The sequence below is a fragment of the Podarcis vaucheri genome (assembly GCF_965113315.1).
Source record: "Podarcis vaucheri genome assembly, chromosome: 1".
Taxonomy (NCBI): Eukaryota; Metazoa; Chordata; class Lepidosauria; order Squamata; family Lacertidae; genus Podarcis; species Podarcis vaucheri.
In genome coordinates, this window is record NC_138759.1 from 20,251,338 (window position 1) to 20,265,161 (window position 13,824).

At 45.2% G+C, this 13,824-nt stretch overlaps 1 protein-coding gene across 1 annotated transcript; it reads right to left on the bottom strand.

Moving 5' to 3' along the window:
• Positions 1-2,214: 2,214 nt before the first annotated feature.
• On the bottom strand, positions 2,215-2,592 carry LOC309535918 (COMM domain-containing protein 4-like; the record flags this gene model as incomplete). Its single annotated transcript, XM_082229425.1, has 1 exon — positions 2,215-2,592. Exon 1 carries the CDS (start codon positions 2,554-2,556, stop codon positions 2,215-2,217), a length of 342 nt encoding a protein of 113 aa, XP_082085551.1. The 5' UTR covers positions 2,557-2,592.
• Positions 2,593-13,824: the final 11,232 nt, after the last annotated feature.

Consider the following 13,824-nt stretch of genomic DNA (forward strand, 5'->3'; position numbering starts at 1 on the left):
AGGGACCTGCAGCCTCACCTGTTCCAGGCACTCCAGTCTTCCTGTCCTCCTGCAGTCTGGTCAAGCTCAGGCTGGGTAGCTTCGAGAACACTGTCCAACCAACTTTGTAATCAGAGGTTCAACTGAATAGAATCTGAATAACATGCACCACAAGGCCTATGCAGTCTCAACTTAAGATGGCTCCCCAGCGTGGCTTTGCTCTGCAAAGTTTGCAGCAGCACGTGCAACAAAATGGCGTCCAGCATTCAAAAAACCCCTCAGCTTGCATTAACTAGCCACACATAAGGCATGCAAGCTCCACCCCCCACACAGTCGTTCTTAGACTTCTTATTGGGTGAGCAACACAGCCAAGCAACACAGTTGGAACCTCCCTGGCCGACAGGGAGGGAGGGAGAGGAGCTGCTTCCTTTGAAATTTAAGGGACATAATTTAAGGGACATTTAAGGGACATCCATCAATAAGGGACAGCAGCGGGACATGGCGCTGGAATTAGGCACTGTCCCTTCAAATAAGGGACACTTGACAGCTATGATGTTAGGGGCTTCTGGTTCCTGCTTCTTCTTTGAAATGAGTATTATTATGTGGTTGTTTCTAGGCCTTAATACTTTTCTAGGTCTGGGTACATGCTGCGTTTCAACAGGAGTTGAGCTCAGCTTCCATCTATATTGGCTGGCCACCATTTTAAGTTACCCCAAATGCGTAACTCTCAACTGTTCTTGGGGAAACCTGGACAGAGCCATTTTTCTCATGAGAGCATGGCAGCCATTTTGGGCACTGCAATCTCACACCAGAAAAATGTGCTTTATTCAGAGCCACAATCTTCTGTGGTCACATGACCACCCAGGAGAACATCCTGGAAGACACATACCCCGGTTTTTGACATGAACATGTTTGAAGGTATGCAAATGTAATGCCTATGGAAGTATAGAACTACAATGTATGACTGCTGTTGTTGTTGTTGTTTAGTCATTTAGTTGTGTCTGACTTTTCATGACCCCATGGACCAGAGCACGCCAGGCACTCCTGTCTTCCACTGCCTCCCGCAGTTTGGTCAAACTCATGCTGGTAGCTTCGAGAACACTATCCAACCATCTCGTCCTCTGTCGTCCCCTTCTCCTTGTGCCCTCCATCTTTCCCAACATCAGGGTCTTTCCCAGGGAGTCTTCTCTTCTCATGAGGTGGCCAAAGTATTGGAGTCTCAGCTTCAGGATCTGTCCTTCCAGTGAGCACTCAGGGCTGATTTCCTTCAGAATGGATAGGTTTGACTTAGAGAAACGCAGAAGTACACAAAGACATAGAGCTATAAATACAGACGGAGACAAAAAGAGCAGTGTCAGAGCTAGAAGAAGCTATGTGGGGAGCTCTGATCGAACTCAGGAGGGTTTATAGATAATCACACTTTTACCTCAAGATGACAGAGACAGACTCACATCTCCCTGATTTGCCTTGCTATTTAAGACCCATCTAGAGCTGATACACTCCTGTTGGGACCATCACCAGGAGAGTTTCCCTGTGGAATTCCCATTAAAATGAACAAGAAATGTTTGCAGTAGGCCGTGACCATATGGGGTTCTCCTTGTGGAGTCTCCATTTCCTGTGGCTGGTTTCAGAAGAAGTAGCGTTCTCGTCTTCCTTGGGCACTGGATCAAACCCTCGACAGCTAACTGCTGTGCAATTTTTCATACAGCTGATTATAGCTGGCACTAAGTGAAAGACTTAAGCCAGACAGATTGCTGATTTCTAAATTGGGTCATTACATATGGGGTGGGGGGAAATGAAACCCCTGAAGCAAGTGAATTCACACTGATGGACCCCCCTCAAGATTTCCACATTTTTATTTAAATGTCATGTATACCCTGCATGAAAAGCTGCATAGATCAAATGTATACATCTCCACCATGAAAGATTCCTTTTTCATACACCTATGAGTATGCGCCTGCTATCCAAGACTTCAACTGTCTGCACTGCTAGGGACCAAAAATAAAAATTTAATTGAAATAGAGATAAGATAGAAACCTTTAATTTACCTTCTCTCAGAGCAACAGGACTTTCCCAGCGCATGCATATATATATATATATATATATATATATATATATATATATATATATATATGCTTTCGTAGATTTTCACGGGTACAGGAATGCAGGTTTTGGTGTCTTCGGGTGTCTTCCCGTGTAAGAGTCGGGGTGTCTGTGCGACGTTTCGACGAGGTCTCACTCGTCATCTTCAGGCTGGTGCTTTCGGCTTCTTGTTACTTTAGGCAGCCCCAACTGCTGGAGCTCGCTGGAGAGGGACTCGCCATCAACGTTGTGTTTGGCAGCGCTGGAAAGGATGAAGCCTAGAACAGCAATGGTAGCCTTCACATCCCCAGACTCAAGCTTGGCATCTGACGTTAGCTTTAGAACCTTTTCATAGTCAATACCGTCCCCAAGCAGATCCTTCAGCACCTGGGCACAGATCAACTTCAGCTTCACTGAGGATATTTTAGCCAATGTGCTGATTTCTGCCAAGACCCAATCAGGGCAGTCTAAATCGCCGCAGAACCGAAACCTCATGGTGCCCCGCGCGCGGCGCCTGCTACTCGCTGCCCTGCAAGGGAAGACACCCGAAGACACCAAAACCTATATATATATATATATATATATATATATATATATATGCTTTCGTAGATTTTCACGGGTATAGGAATGCAGGTTTTGGTGTCTTCGGGTGTCTTCCCGTGTAAGAGTCGGGGTGTCTGTGCGACGTTTCGACGAGGTCTCACTCGTCATCTTCAGGCTGGTGCTTTCGGCTTCTTGTTACTGGAACAGAGCAGAGTCTGGTGTTTGAGTTCCTATAAATACTGTTGAGGGGTGTGGTGTATAGCCTCCAACGTTCTGGGCAGAGAGGAAGTTCCTAGATTAGTGTGCCTTTTCTTCTTTGTTCCTTAATTACTTGAGGGATATCTTGGGTGATTTCATGAGTGATATTCTGAATATCACTGGGTGGGTCATTAATTACTTGAGGGATATCTTGGGTGATTTCATGAGTGATATTCTGAATATCACTGGGTGGGTCATTAAGTGTAGATTAGTTGCTAAAGCTCTCGTGTCTTGACCTCTTGAGCTTGTGAAGAGTTTTTCTGAGAAGATGGCTGTGCTGCATTTAGTTGTGCTCTGGCTTGGCTTCGTGTATAGGGGCGAGCTATGGTTTTGTGCCTTGTGCCAGCCAGATCTGTGTAGGGATTGCAGGGGGGTGCAGCATCCGGAGGTGCCACTATAGTTTGGTTACTGGATGGAGTCTGTAATATGTCTGTGGAGAGGGTCTGGGTTTGGGTCTGGTGTGGTTGATTGGTGACGGCGTTCTGTGTGCCTCTGGTTCTGGTGTCGGTTTTTGTGGGGAGGGCTAATTTCCAGATGTCTGGCAGGCGGGACGTGTCGTCACGCTTGTTCATGTTGTGAGGGTGTTTCTCTATCTCGATGGCTTCCATGATTATTCTCTTGTGGTGATGTTCCATGTTAAAGAGCAATTTGGAATCTGCAAAATTAATTTCGTGTCCTGTTTCTTTCATGTGTTGGAAAAGAGAGGAAGTTTTTTCTTCTTTTTTGACGGCATTCTTGTGTTCTGCGATACGTGCATTTATTCGTCTGTTTGTTTGTCCAATGTACGTGGCTGGGCAGACTTTGCAGGGTATTTCATAGACCCCTTGGTTTTCCAGCTGGATTTTGTCTTTTGGGTTTCTGAGGATATTGGCTATTTTTTGGTTGGTGCAGAAGGCTGTTTTGATATTGTGTTTATGGAGGATTTTGCTGATTTTGTCTGTAGTGCCCTTGATATAAGGAAGGAGGGCCATGCCATTGTTTTCTTCTGTGTCTTGGTTTTTGGGGGGTGTTTCTTTTTGGATTAGCTTCGTAACCCTGTTTTTCTGGTATCCATTGGCGATTAACACATTTGAGAGATTCTGTAACTCAGTTGTCAAGTGGTCTTTGTCAGCCAGGCGTTTGGTTCTGGAGATGAGAGTCTTGGCTACGGAGTTTATTTGTGCAGGGTGGTGGTGTGATTGTGCATGTAAGTAGCGGTTGGTGTGTGTTTTTTTCCGGTAGATAGTGTGTCCTAGGGAGCCATCAGGTTTTTTGTAGATTAGGACGTCAAGAAAGGGGAGTTGGTTGTTGTCTTCTATTTCCATAGTGAATTGTATTTTGGGGTGTAGGCTGTTGAGATGTGTGAGGAAGCTATCTAGTTCTATCTAGCCACACGGGAAAGAAAAACTAGATAGCTTCCTCACACATCTCAACAGCCTACACCCCAAAATACAATTCACTATGGAAATAGAAGACAACAACCAACTCCCCTTTCTTGACGTCCTAATCTACAAAAAACCTGATGGCTCCCTAGGACACACTATCTACCGGAAAAAAACACACACCAACCGCTACTTACATGCACAATCACACCACCACCCTGCACAAATAAACTCCGTAGCCAAGACTCTCATCTCCAGAACCAAACGCCTGGCTGACAAAGACCACTTGACAACTGAGTTACAGAATCTCTCAAATGTGTTAATCGCCAATGGATACCAGAAAAACAGGGTTACGAAGCTAATCCAAAAAGAAACACCCCCCAAAAACCAAGACACAGAAGAAAACAATGGCATGGCCCTCCTTCCTTATATCAAGGGCACTACAGACAAAATCAGCAAAATCCTCCATAAACACAATATCAAAACAGCCTTCTGCACCAACCAAAAAATAGCCAATATCCTCAGAAACCCAAAAGACAAAATCCAGCTGGAAAACCAAGGGGTCTATGAAATACCCTGCAAAGTCTGCCCAGCCACGTACATTGGACAAACAAACAGACGAATAAATGCACGTATCGCAGAACACAAGAATGCCGTCAAAAAAGAAGAAAAAACTTCCTCTCTTTTCCAACACATGAAAGAAACAGGACACGAAATTAATTTTGCAGATTCCAAATTGCTCTTTAACATGGAACATCACCACAAGAGAATAATCATGGAAGCCATCGAGATAGAGAAACACCCTCACAACATGAACAAGCGTGACGACACGTCCCGCCTGCCAGACATCTGGAAATTAGCCCTCCCCACAAAAACCGACACCAGAACCAGAGGCACACAGAACGCCGTCACCAATCAACCACACCAGACCCAAACCCAGACCCTCTCCACAGACATATTACAGACTCCATCCAGTAACCAAACTATAGTGGCACCTCCGGATGCTGCACCCCCCTGCAATCCCTACACAGATCTGGCTGGCACAAGGCACAAAACCACAGCTCGCCCCTATACACGAAGCCAAGCCAGAGCACAACTAAATGCAGCACAGCCATCTTCTCAGAAAAACTCTTCACAAGCTCAAGAGGTCAAGACACGAAAGCTTTAGCAACTAATCTACACTTAATGACCCACCCAGTGATATTCAGAATATCACTCATGAAATCACCCAAGATATCCCTCAAGTAATTAAGGAACAAAAGAAGAAAAGGCACACTAATCTAGGAACTTCCTCTCTGCCCAGAACGTTGGAGGCTATACACCACACCCCTCAACAGTATTTATAGGAACTCAAACACCAGACTCTGCTCTGTTCCAGTAACAAGAAGCCGAAAGCACCAGCCTGAAGATGACGAGTGAGACCTCGTCGAAACGTCGCACAGACACCCCGACTCTTACACGGGAAGACACCCAAAGACACCAAAACCTGCATATATATATATATATATATATATATATATATATATATATATTCCCCATAAAGCTTGGGCTGGCAAAAATTATCTTATCTTTAGATAAAATATTTTAGGGATTTGGGGATTTTGTGTGCCTCAGGACAAAAAGGATGCTGTTTGTGTAAAAGATCACTGTCCTTCTTTCAAGGCAAAGTTCCACCCTTATTGAAATGCCAATGGCACTGAAAACTGCGCCGTCCCATTACCATAGCCTCTGTCATAGTTCTGAGCCGCTTTTCACATACACTTCTCCGCGAGAAAATGAAGAGAAGAAAATAAAATAAAAATGGATCTGTGGCAGCGTTTCGCACTCCAGTAAATAGGGGATCCGTCGAAATGGGCTACGCGGGGTGCTTAGGGTGTTGGGAGTTGGGAGACCAGCGTTGAAATCCTCACTCAGCATTGGGTGACCTTGTGACAATCGCTATCTTTCTGGTTCTACCCCACAGGGTCATCATGAGGACAAAATGAGGAGGGAAGGGAACCAAGCGTGCCGCCTTGAGGTCCTTGGAGGAAAATGGGGACATACAGTGGTACCTGGGGTTACAAACAGTGGCGTAGCGTGGGTTGTCAGCACCCGGGGCAAGGCAAGTAATTTGCGCCCCCTAACCCGTGGATTTGCGCCCCCTAACCCTAACCCCCAGATGTTGCGCCCGGTGCGGCCGGCCCCCCCTGCACCCCCCACGCTACACCACTGGTTACAGATGCTTCAGGATACAGACGCTTCAGGTTACAGACTCTGCTAACCCAGAAATAGTACCTCGGGTTAAGAACTTTGCTTCAGGATGAGAACAGAAATCGTGCAGCGGCAGCAGGAGGCCCCATTAGCTAAAGTGGTACCTCAGATTAAGAACAGTTTCAGGTTAAGAACGGACCTCCAGAACGAATTAAGTTCTTAACCCCAGGTACCATTGTAAATGCAACCAACCAACAAATAAATAAATATCGCAATCATTAATGAATGACTCGCCTCCTTAACCACCATCTCAAGGTAAGATAAATTAAAAGCAGTTAGGAACACAAAACCAAGACATACTGTACTTTTCCGTCTATATGACACCCCCATGTATTAGACACCCCCTATTTTGGGGGGCTCAAACTTAAGAAAATGAGCAATTTTGGGGGGGAATGCTGAACCAAATATCACTCACCCAACTGGCACATGCTAACAATCACAAGCGACGCAAGCCAAATTGCCGAAACGTCAGCCAATCCAAAGCAGCCCTTGCCACATCCGCTAATAACCCGCCCATTTGACAAAGCAGCAGCCAATACAAAGCAGCCCTTGCCACATCCACAAATAACCCGCCCAATTGACAAAGCAGCAGCCAATACAAAGCAGCCCTTGCAGCAGACACCATTCAGCCACCCAATCGCTAGATCCTGCTCACAGAGGCAACCAATCATCTATTGTCGCCCCCCCCCCATTTTTTACTTTATTTTGGAGTAAAAAAAACCCCTTGTCTAATACATGGGAAAGTACGGTACATTTAAAACAGGACCAAAACATTAACAAGTGGACACTCCTGGTAAAGACCCATTTATCCAGCTGGGGAAACCTATCATAATAAAAAAAAGTTTCCCAATTATTTCCAGAAAGTGCAGATAGTGGGGCTCATGTCATATCTCAACAGGAATTTTGTTTCACAGACCGAGGGGGCCACAGTCAAAGTCCTGCTCTGAGTTACTGTAGAGCAGGTTGGTGCTGTGATCTAAACCACTGAGCCTCTTGGGCTTGCTGATCAGAAGGTCGGCAATTCGAATCCCCGTGATGGTGTGAACTCCCGTTACTCGGTCCCAGCTCCTGCCAACCTAGCAGTTTGAAAGCAAGCCGGTGCAAATAGATAAACAGGTACTGTTTCAGTCGGAAGGTAAACGGCATTTCCGTGCTCTGGTCTGGTTTTGGTGTTCCGTTGCACCAGAAGTGGCTTAGTCATGCTGGCCACATGACCCAGAAGCTGTACACCGGCTCCCTCGGCCAATAAAGGGAGATGAGCGCCGCAACCCCAGAGTCGGTCACGACTGGACCTAATGGTCAGGGGTCCCTTTACCGTTACCTTTACCTTTACCTTTAGGCTTCTGTTATGTTGTTAAGGATCAAATGGTATCACCTGCTCCCATTTCTTAATTTATTGTTGCATTTCTATCCAACCTTTCCTCCAAGGAGCTCAGGCTTCTTTTCTGCCAATAATAATAATAATAATAGATATGTTTATTATTATTTGTACCCCACCCATCTGACTGGGTTGTCTCGGCCTCTCTGGGTGGCTTTCAGCATAAATACCTTAAAAATAAAACACCCCATCTTCTTTTCTCCCAGACATCTGCTGGTGTTGGATATAAAAAAGGTAAAGGGGCCCCTGGCCATTAGGTCCAGTCGTGGCCGACTCTGGGGTTGCGGCACTCATCTCGCTTTATTGGCCGAGGGAGCAGGCATACAGCTTCCGGGTCATGTGGCCAGCATGACTAAGCCGCTTCTGGCGAACCAGAGCAGCACACGGAAACGCTGTTTACCTTCCCACCGGAAGCACTTTGACATGCTTTCGAACTGCTAGGTCGGCAGGATCTGGGACCGAGCATTGGGAGCTCACCCCGTCACGGGGATTCGAACTGCCGACCTTCTGATCGGCAAGTCTAGGCTCTGTAGTTGAACCCACAGCGCCAAACCGCGTCCCTTGGTGTTGGATATACTCGCTGTTAATATGGTATTCTTGTCCCTGCTAAGTGGTTTAAGTTGTTGTGTTTTCTGATCCATGCTTTTGAAGTAATCTGGGTTTTTAAACATTTTTGTACATCACTTATTGGCTGGAGCGGCAACCAAGAAGCAGTATGAATGAATGAGCGAATGAATGAATGAATGAACATATAAAAAGCTCAAGAAGCAAAGACAGTTTAAAAACAAAACAAAAGCACCCCATTCTTCCTCCTGCTGCTTCACTGATAGCCATTAATGTGTTTTAAAGTCTTCCAGATTGGCCTTGAGAAATCCGTTATCCTGCTCCTTGTCTCAGCAGAAAAACCCACAGGAGCTATTCATGGCAATCTAAGTTAATAAGCTGTAAACTAACTTTAAAAAAAAGTGGGGAGAAAAGCCATGCAACCTTTGACAAAATAAATACACAAGTTACAAATCAGCCAAATGATGGCTAGCAAAGATATCAAAGCATTGCAGTGAAAATAATGTTGCCATGACTTGCTTCTGAACTGAATATGAATGGGCATCTACCACACTCTGCCAGGGGGTCCAAAACCAAGAACCCTGAGGCCTTACAGAGACTCCACCTTCTTCTTGTTGCCCTTTGTTATCTCAAGAAGGTGGTGATGGACAATGAGCAACAAAGATAAGGGGAAAGGCCATAGCTCAGTAGTGGAGCGTGCAGACGCCCTCAGGTTCAATCCTCTGGATCTCTGAACCAGGCAGAGGGCTTTTTGGCAGTGGAACACACTCCTATCAGATGTTAAGTAGATAAAGAACTACACAACTTTTAGAAGACATCTGAAGGCAGTCCTGTATTGGAAAGTTTTTTATATCTGACATTTCTGTTAGGATCATCCTACTCGTGTGTAGGACCCTGACTGGCATATTCTATCCCTCCTGGTCAGCTGTTTGGGAGCTTCAAAAGCTTTCTCCAGCCCAAACATCACAGTGACTGATACCAAGAAGCATCAGCACATTTACGGATCCTGCAGAGTATTGGTGGTTTGGGTAACAGACTCAATAGCTCAGCATCTTGGCTATTCTACTTTATTTACATATAATACACTTGGAGCATTCTGACTTAGCTCCTTCCTCTTTCTCATCAGACAGCAAAAAGAGAAATAAGCAAAGGACAATAGTCCCACTTCACGGAACACAGTAACACAAACATCCTGTCTCGGTCACTTCCCACACTGTAGAATGAAAACATACACCGCCATGTGATAGACAACAATCTCATGACTGCAAACACGGAGCAGGAATCCTAACAATTTCCTTATGTTTTGGTCCAGTATATCTGAAGGAGCCTTGGTCCAGTATACCTGAAGGAGCGTCTCCACCCCCATCGTTCTACCCGGGCACTGAGGTCCAGCACCGAGGGCCTTCTGGCAGTTCCCTCACTGTGAGAAGCCAAGTTACAGGGAACCAGGCAGAGGGCCTTCTCGGTAGTGGCGCCTTCCCTGTGGAACAGCCTCCCACCAGATGTCAAAGAGAACAACAACTACCAGGCTTTTAGAAGACATCTGAAGGCAGCCCTGTTTCGGGAAGCTTTTAATGTTTGATGTATTATAGTATTTTAATATTCTTTTGGAAGCCGCCCAGAGTGGCTGGGGAAGCCCAGCCAGATGGGCGGGGTATAAATAATAAATTATTATTATTATTATTATTATTATTATTATTAGTGTTGAAAGCTGTCCAGAGTGGCTGGGTGGGGTATTAATAATAAAATTGTTGCTGTTGTTGCTGCTGCTGCTGTCGTCATCATCCTCATCACCATCATCATCATCCCCAGGTAGGGCTTAGTATTGTCTATGCTGATCTGCAGCAGCTGTCCAAGGTTTCAGGCAAAAGACATCCCCAACCCTACCTTGGTTTCAGCCTGGAACCTTCTGCATGCAAAGCAGACGCTCTGTCACTGAGCCACAGCTCTTCCTCATAAGGCCCTTATAGGTCCTGTTAGGTGCCAGCCTTCAATTGCCCAATAGCAAGACTAGCCCTTAGAACAAAAAAGTGTTTCTGTAAATCACAGTCCGGATCCAAGTCTAATTGGCACTACATTGTGTATGTGCGACAATGTACCTTGGAGGGGAATACATATCTCTATCTACACCAGATATCTACTGTGTTCCACCTCTGCAGAAAGTACGCATTATACAGGATGTCCCCAGAGTTCAGAATGACCTGGCCCGAATACAAAGTTTCCCCCCATCTCGCTATATGCAGCTGTATTATGAATCAAGGGACATATCCCTCCGCCTGGTCTCCTCCAGCTCAGAATTAAATCTGAAATTCAGAGCATGAGCAGCCAGGAAACTTGGTGCCCAAACTAGCCTCTTTCTAGGTGGATGTCCAGAAAGTTCTTTAAGGTTAAATCCCTCACTGTTTCTGAAAATCTCATTGATGGCTGTTAAAGTTTAGCCCTCTTCAGAGGTGCTCCTTCACACATTCATTGAACATGTGACGTGGAGAAACAGGGCTGGTTCCAAAATGATGTGCCCCACTGATTTCAGTGAATATCTGAAAGAAGAGCCTAGGTGCAGCCACACATGGGCTCCTCCATGCAATTGGTAACCCTGATCATGCAAGGGTCTCAGTTGCACAGAGGAACGTCTATGCATATAGCTGTAAGCTCCTAAGATCCTCTTTCAGACCTCCAGTGAACACCCAGGGAAGTTGGGTGGGGAATGCTTACAAGAGAACAACAGTGAAGGAAAGGCCAAGGTGCTTAGCTCTCCCTGCCCCTCATTATGCCCATTGAATGCATGGAAACATTTCAGAAGAGGGTTTGTGTGAAGTGCAATGCCAGCTTCTTTGTGGGACAATGTTTCTTTAAACACAAGGCCCTTATTTTCTCTCACTGATAGCTATGAACCACATGACCAGACCACCCAAGAAAGCAGCCCAACAGCCTCTTAGTTGGTGAGTATCTTCTCCATTTGGGTTAAGGTGACGAATATAATAAACTATTGCAGATCTCTGAGAATCAGTAGCCAAGTTTGCATTTTCATCGTCAGCACCTAAAAATATATAAGAAATGGCTAGTTTTATCTCAGAGGCATGACTTTTGTAAAAACTTGTTGTACTATGTCATTGTTTCACACAGTAGGATAGGTAGGGATGGACAAATTGGGCAGTTTGGGTTTTTTCCAAATTCACTTCTCCACATTTCCACATCGGTTTGCAATTTCTTTTTAAAGTCCTAATGAAAATTTATCCACATTTTTGTTAAGCAACTCTCCCTAAAATAATGCATCTTTCTATTCTGTTTTCACTACTGTATACATATTTATGAGCACTTTACACTGGTATTTTCATTTTTATTTCTCCCTCATCCTTAATGACAAGGCATATGCATATGGCCCCATCAGTGTGGATATGAAGACATTACATGCCAGAAAAGAACTCAAGGAAAACAAATGTGTGGTGTTGTTTCATCCTGTTTCCCCCCACACTGCAAAAAACACAACACAACACTGAGGAACACCAGTTCTGAAATGAACCAAAGGGAATTCATCTGTCATTACTGTGCATGCAGATATTCCTCTGTTGGAGGAGAAGGCCATCATTGGCTACAAGCCATAATGTCTATGCTAGAAGGTCGGCGGTTTGAATTCACGTGACGGGGTGAGCTTCCGTTGCTCGGTCCCTGCTCCTGCCAACCTAACAGTTTGAAAGCACGTCAAAGTGCATGTAGATAAATAGGTACCGCTCCGGCGGGAAGATAAACGGCGTTTCCATGCGCTGCTCTGGTTCACCAGAAGCGGCTTAGTCATGCTGGCCACATGACCCAGAAGCTGTACACCGGCTCCCTCAGCCAATAAAGCGAGATGAGCGCCGCAACCCCAGAGTCGGTCACGACTGGACCTAATGGTCAGGGGTCCCTTTACCTTTACCTTTTATACTGCCACAGAAGTAATGCTTCTGAATACCAGTTGCTGGAAGCCACAGGAGGGAAAAGGGCTTTTGTTTCCAAGAGGAATCTACTTGGCCACTGTGAGAACAGGATACTGGTGGGCCATTGGCCTGATCCAGCCAGTTCTTCTCATGTTCTTATGTCAAATAACACAATATCCACCAACCATTCTCTTCTTTGGTAACATTGCCAGCCTTAACAAGAGAGCCAATGTCTTTCAGTGGCTGTTGCGTTGGACTTGGACAAGTGGGAATATGAGATTCAAATCCCTCCTTGACCATGAAGCTCGCTCGGTTGCCTTGGTCGAGTCACTCAGCCTAATGTACCTTGCACAGTTGTTGTGCAGCTAAAACCCCACAATGGGATCCTTTGGCGGAAGAGCAAGATTACAACAGAACAATACCAACAACAAAAAATAGCTCATCACATGGTGGAAGGAAATACATGCTCCATGTTTAAATGAGACACAACATCAGTGTTGGTTCCACTATTCAAAAATAAATATGGTGGTGGCACAGACAATTGGAGCAGGGGAGACAGAAGAAAGAAAACCTTCCACAAATCCTTTATGGAAAGATTTCTTTTTAAAAATAACCAGGCAACAGTCATGACTTTTCAAGGTCTGACGTCTTGAAACACATTTAGATTGATGCAGCCGGAGCCTGCAGTTCTCTTGCTGAGTAAACAGTCAAGTGTTCTTAATAGGAATTGCAGTTTCTTGACATCTGTTGGGGAAAAGGGAATGGCGAAAGAACAATTTAGATTGAGATTGGTTTTGTTAAATGCATTTAAATTCCAAGATTAGTGGTGTTTCTTCTTTTTCAATTAGCATTTACTTGCGGAAAGGTTACAGATGAAAGGGCTGAGCAAGAGATCTTGCGGGGAGGGTGAGTTCCCAGGGCAGTTCAGAAGGCACTAAAACCACACAAGGCGTACTGGCAGAGGACTTCAGCAAACTTACTAACTTGTGTGCCAATGTGGTGCCACTGAAAATGTGCGCAATGTGAAAAGTTCACTTTTCTCCTTTCTCAAAAGAAAAAGAGAGAGAAAGAAACTTCTGTGAAATCCTAATTGTTGCTTTTCCTTGTCAAAGGTTGTTGCAAGCAATTTGCAATTGCAATATACACTTCCATAGCATTTTTGCAAATAAGGATGAGTAACTAACTCATGTACTGGGAAAGACTCCTGGTCTGAAACCCTGGAAAGCTGGTGCCAATCAGGGTAAATAATACTGAGCTGAATAGACCAATTGTATGAGTTAGTACAGGTGTAGGCAAACTCGGCCCTCCAGATGATTTGGGACTACAACTCCCATCATCCCTGGCCACTGGTCCTGTTAGCTAGGGATGATGGAAGTTGTAGTCCCAAAACATCTGGAGGGCCGAGTTTGCCCATGCCTGAGTCAGTATACGGCACCTCCCTATTTTGCTATGCTCCTTAGCAAGGAACTATAGCTCACTGGTAAATCACATGCGT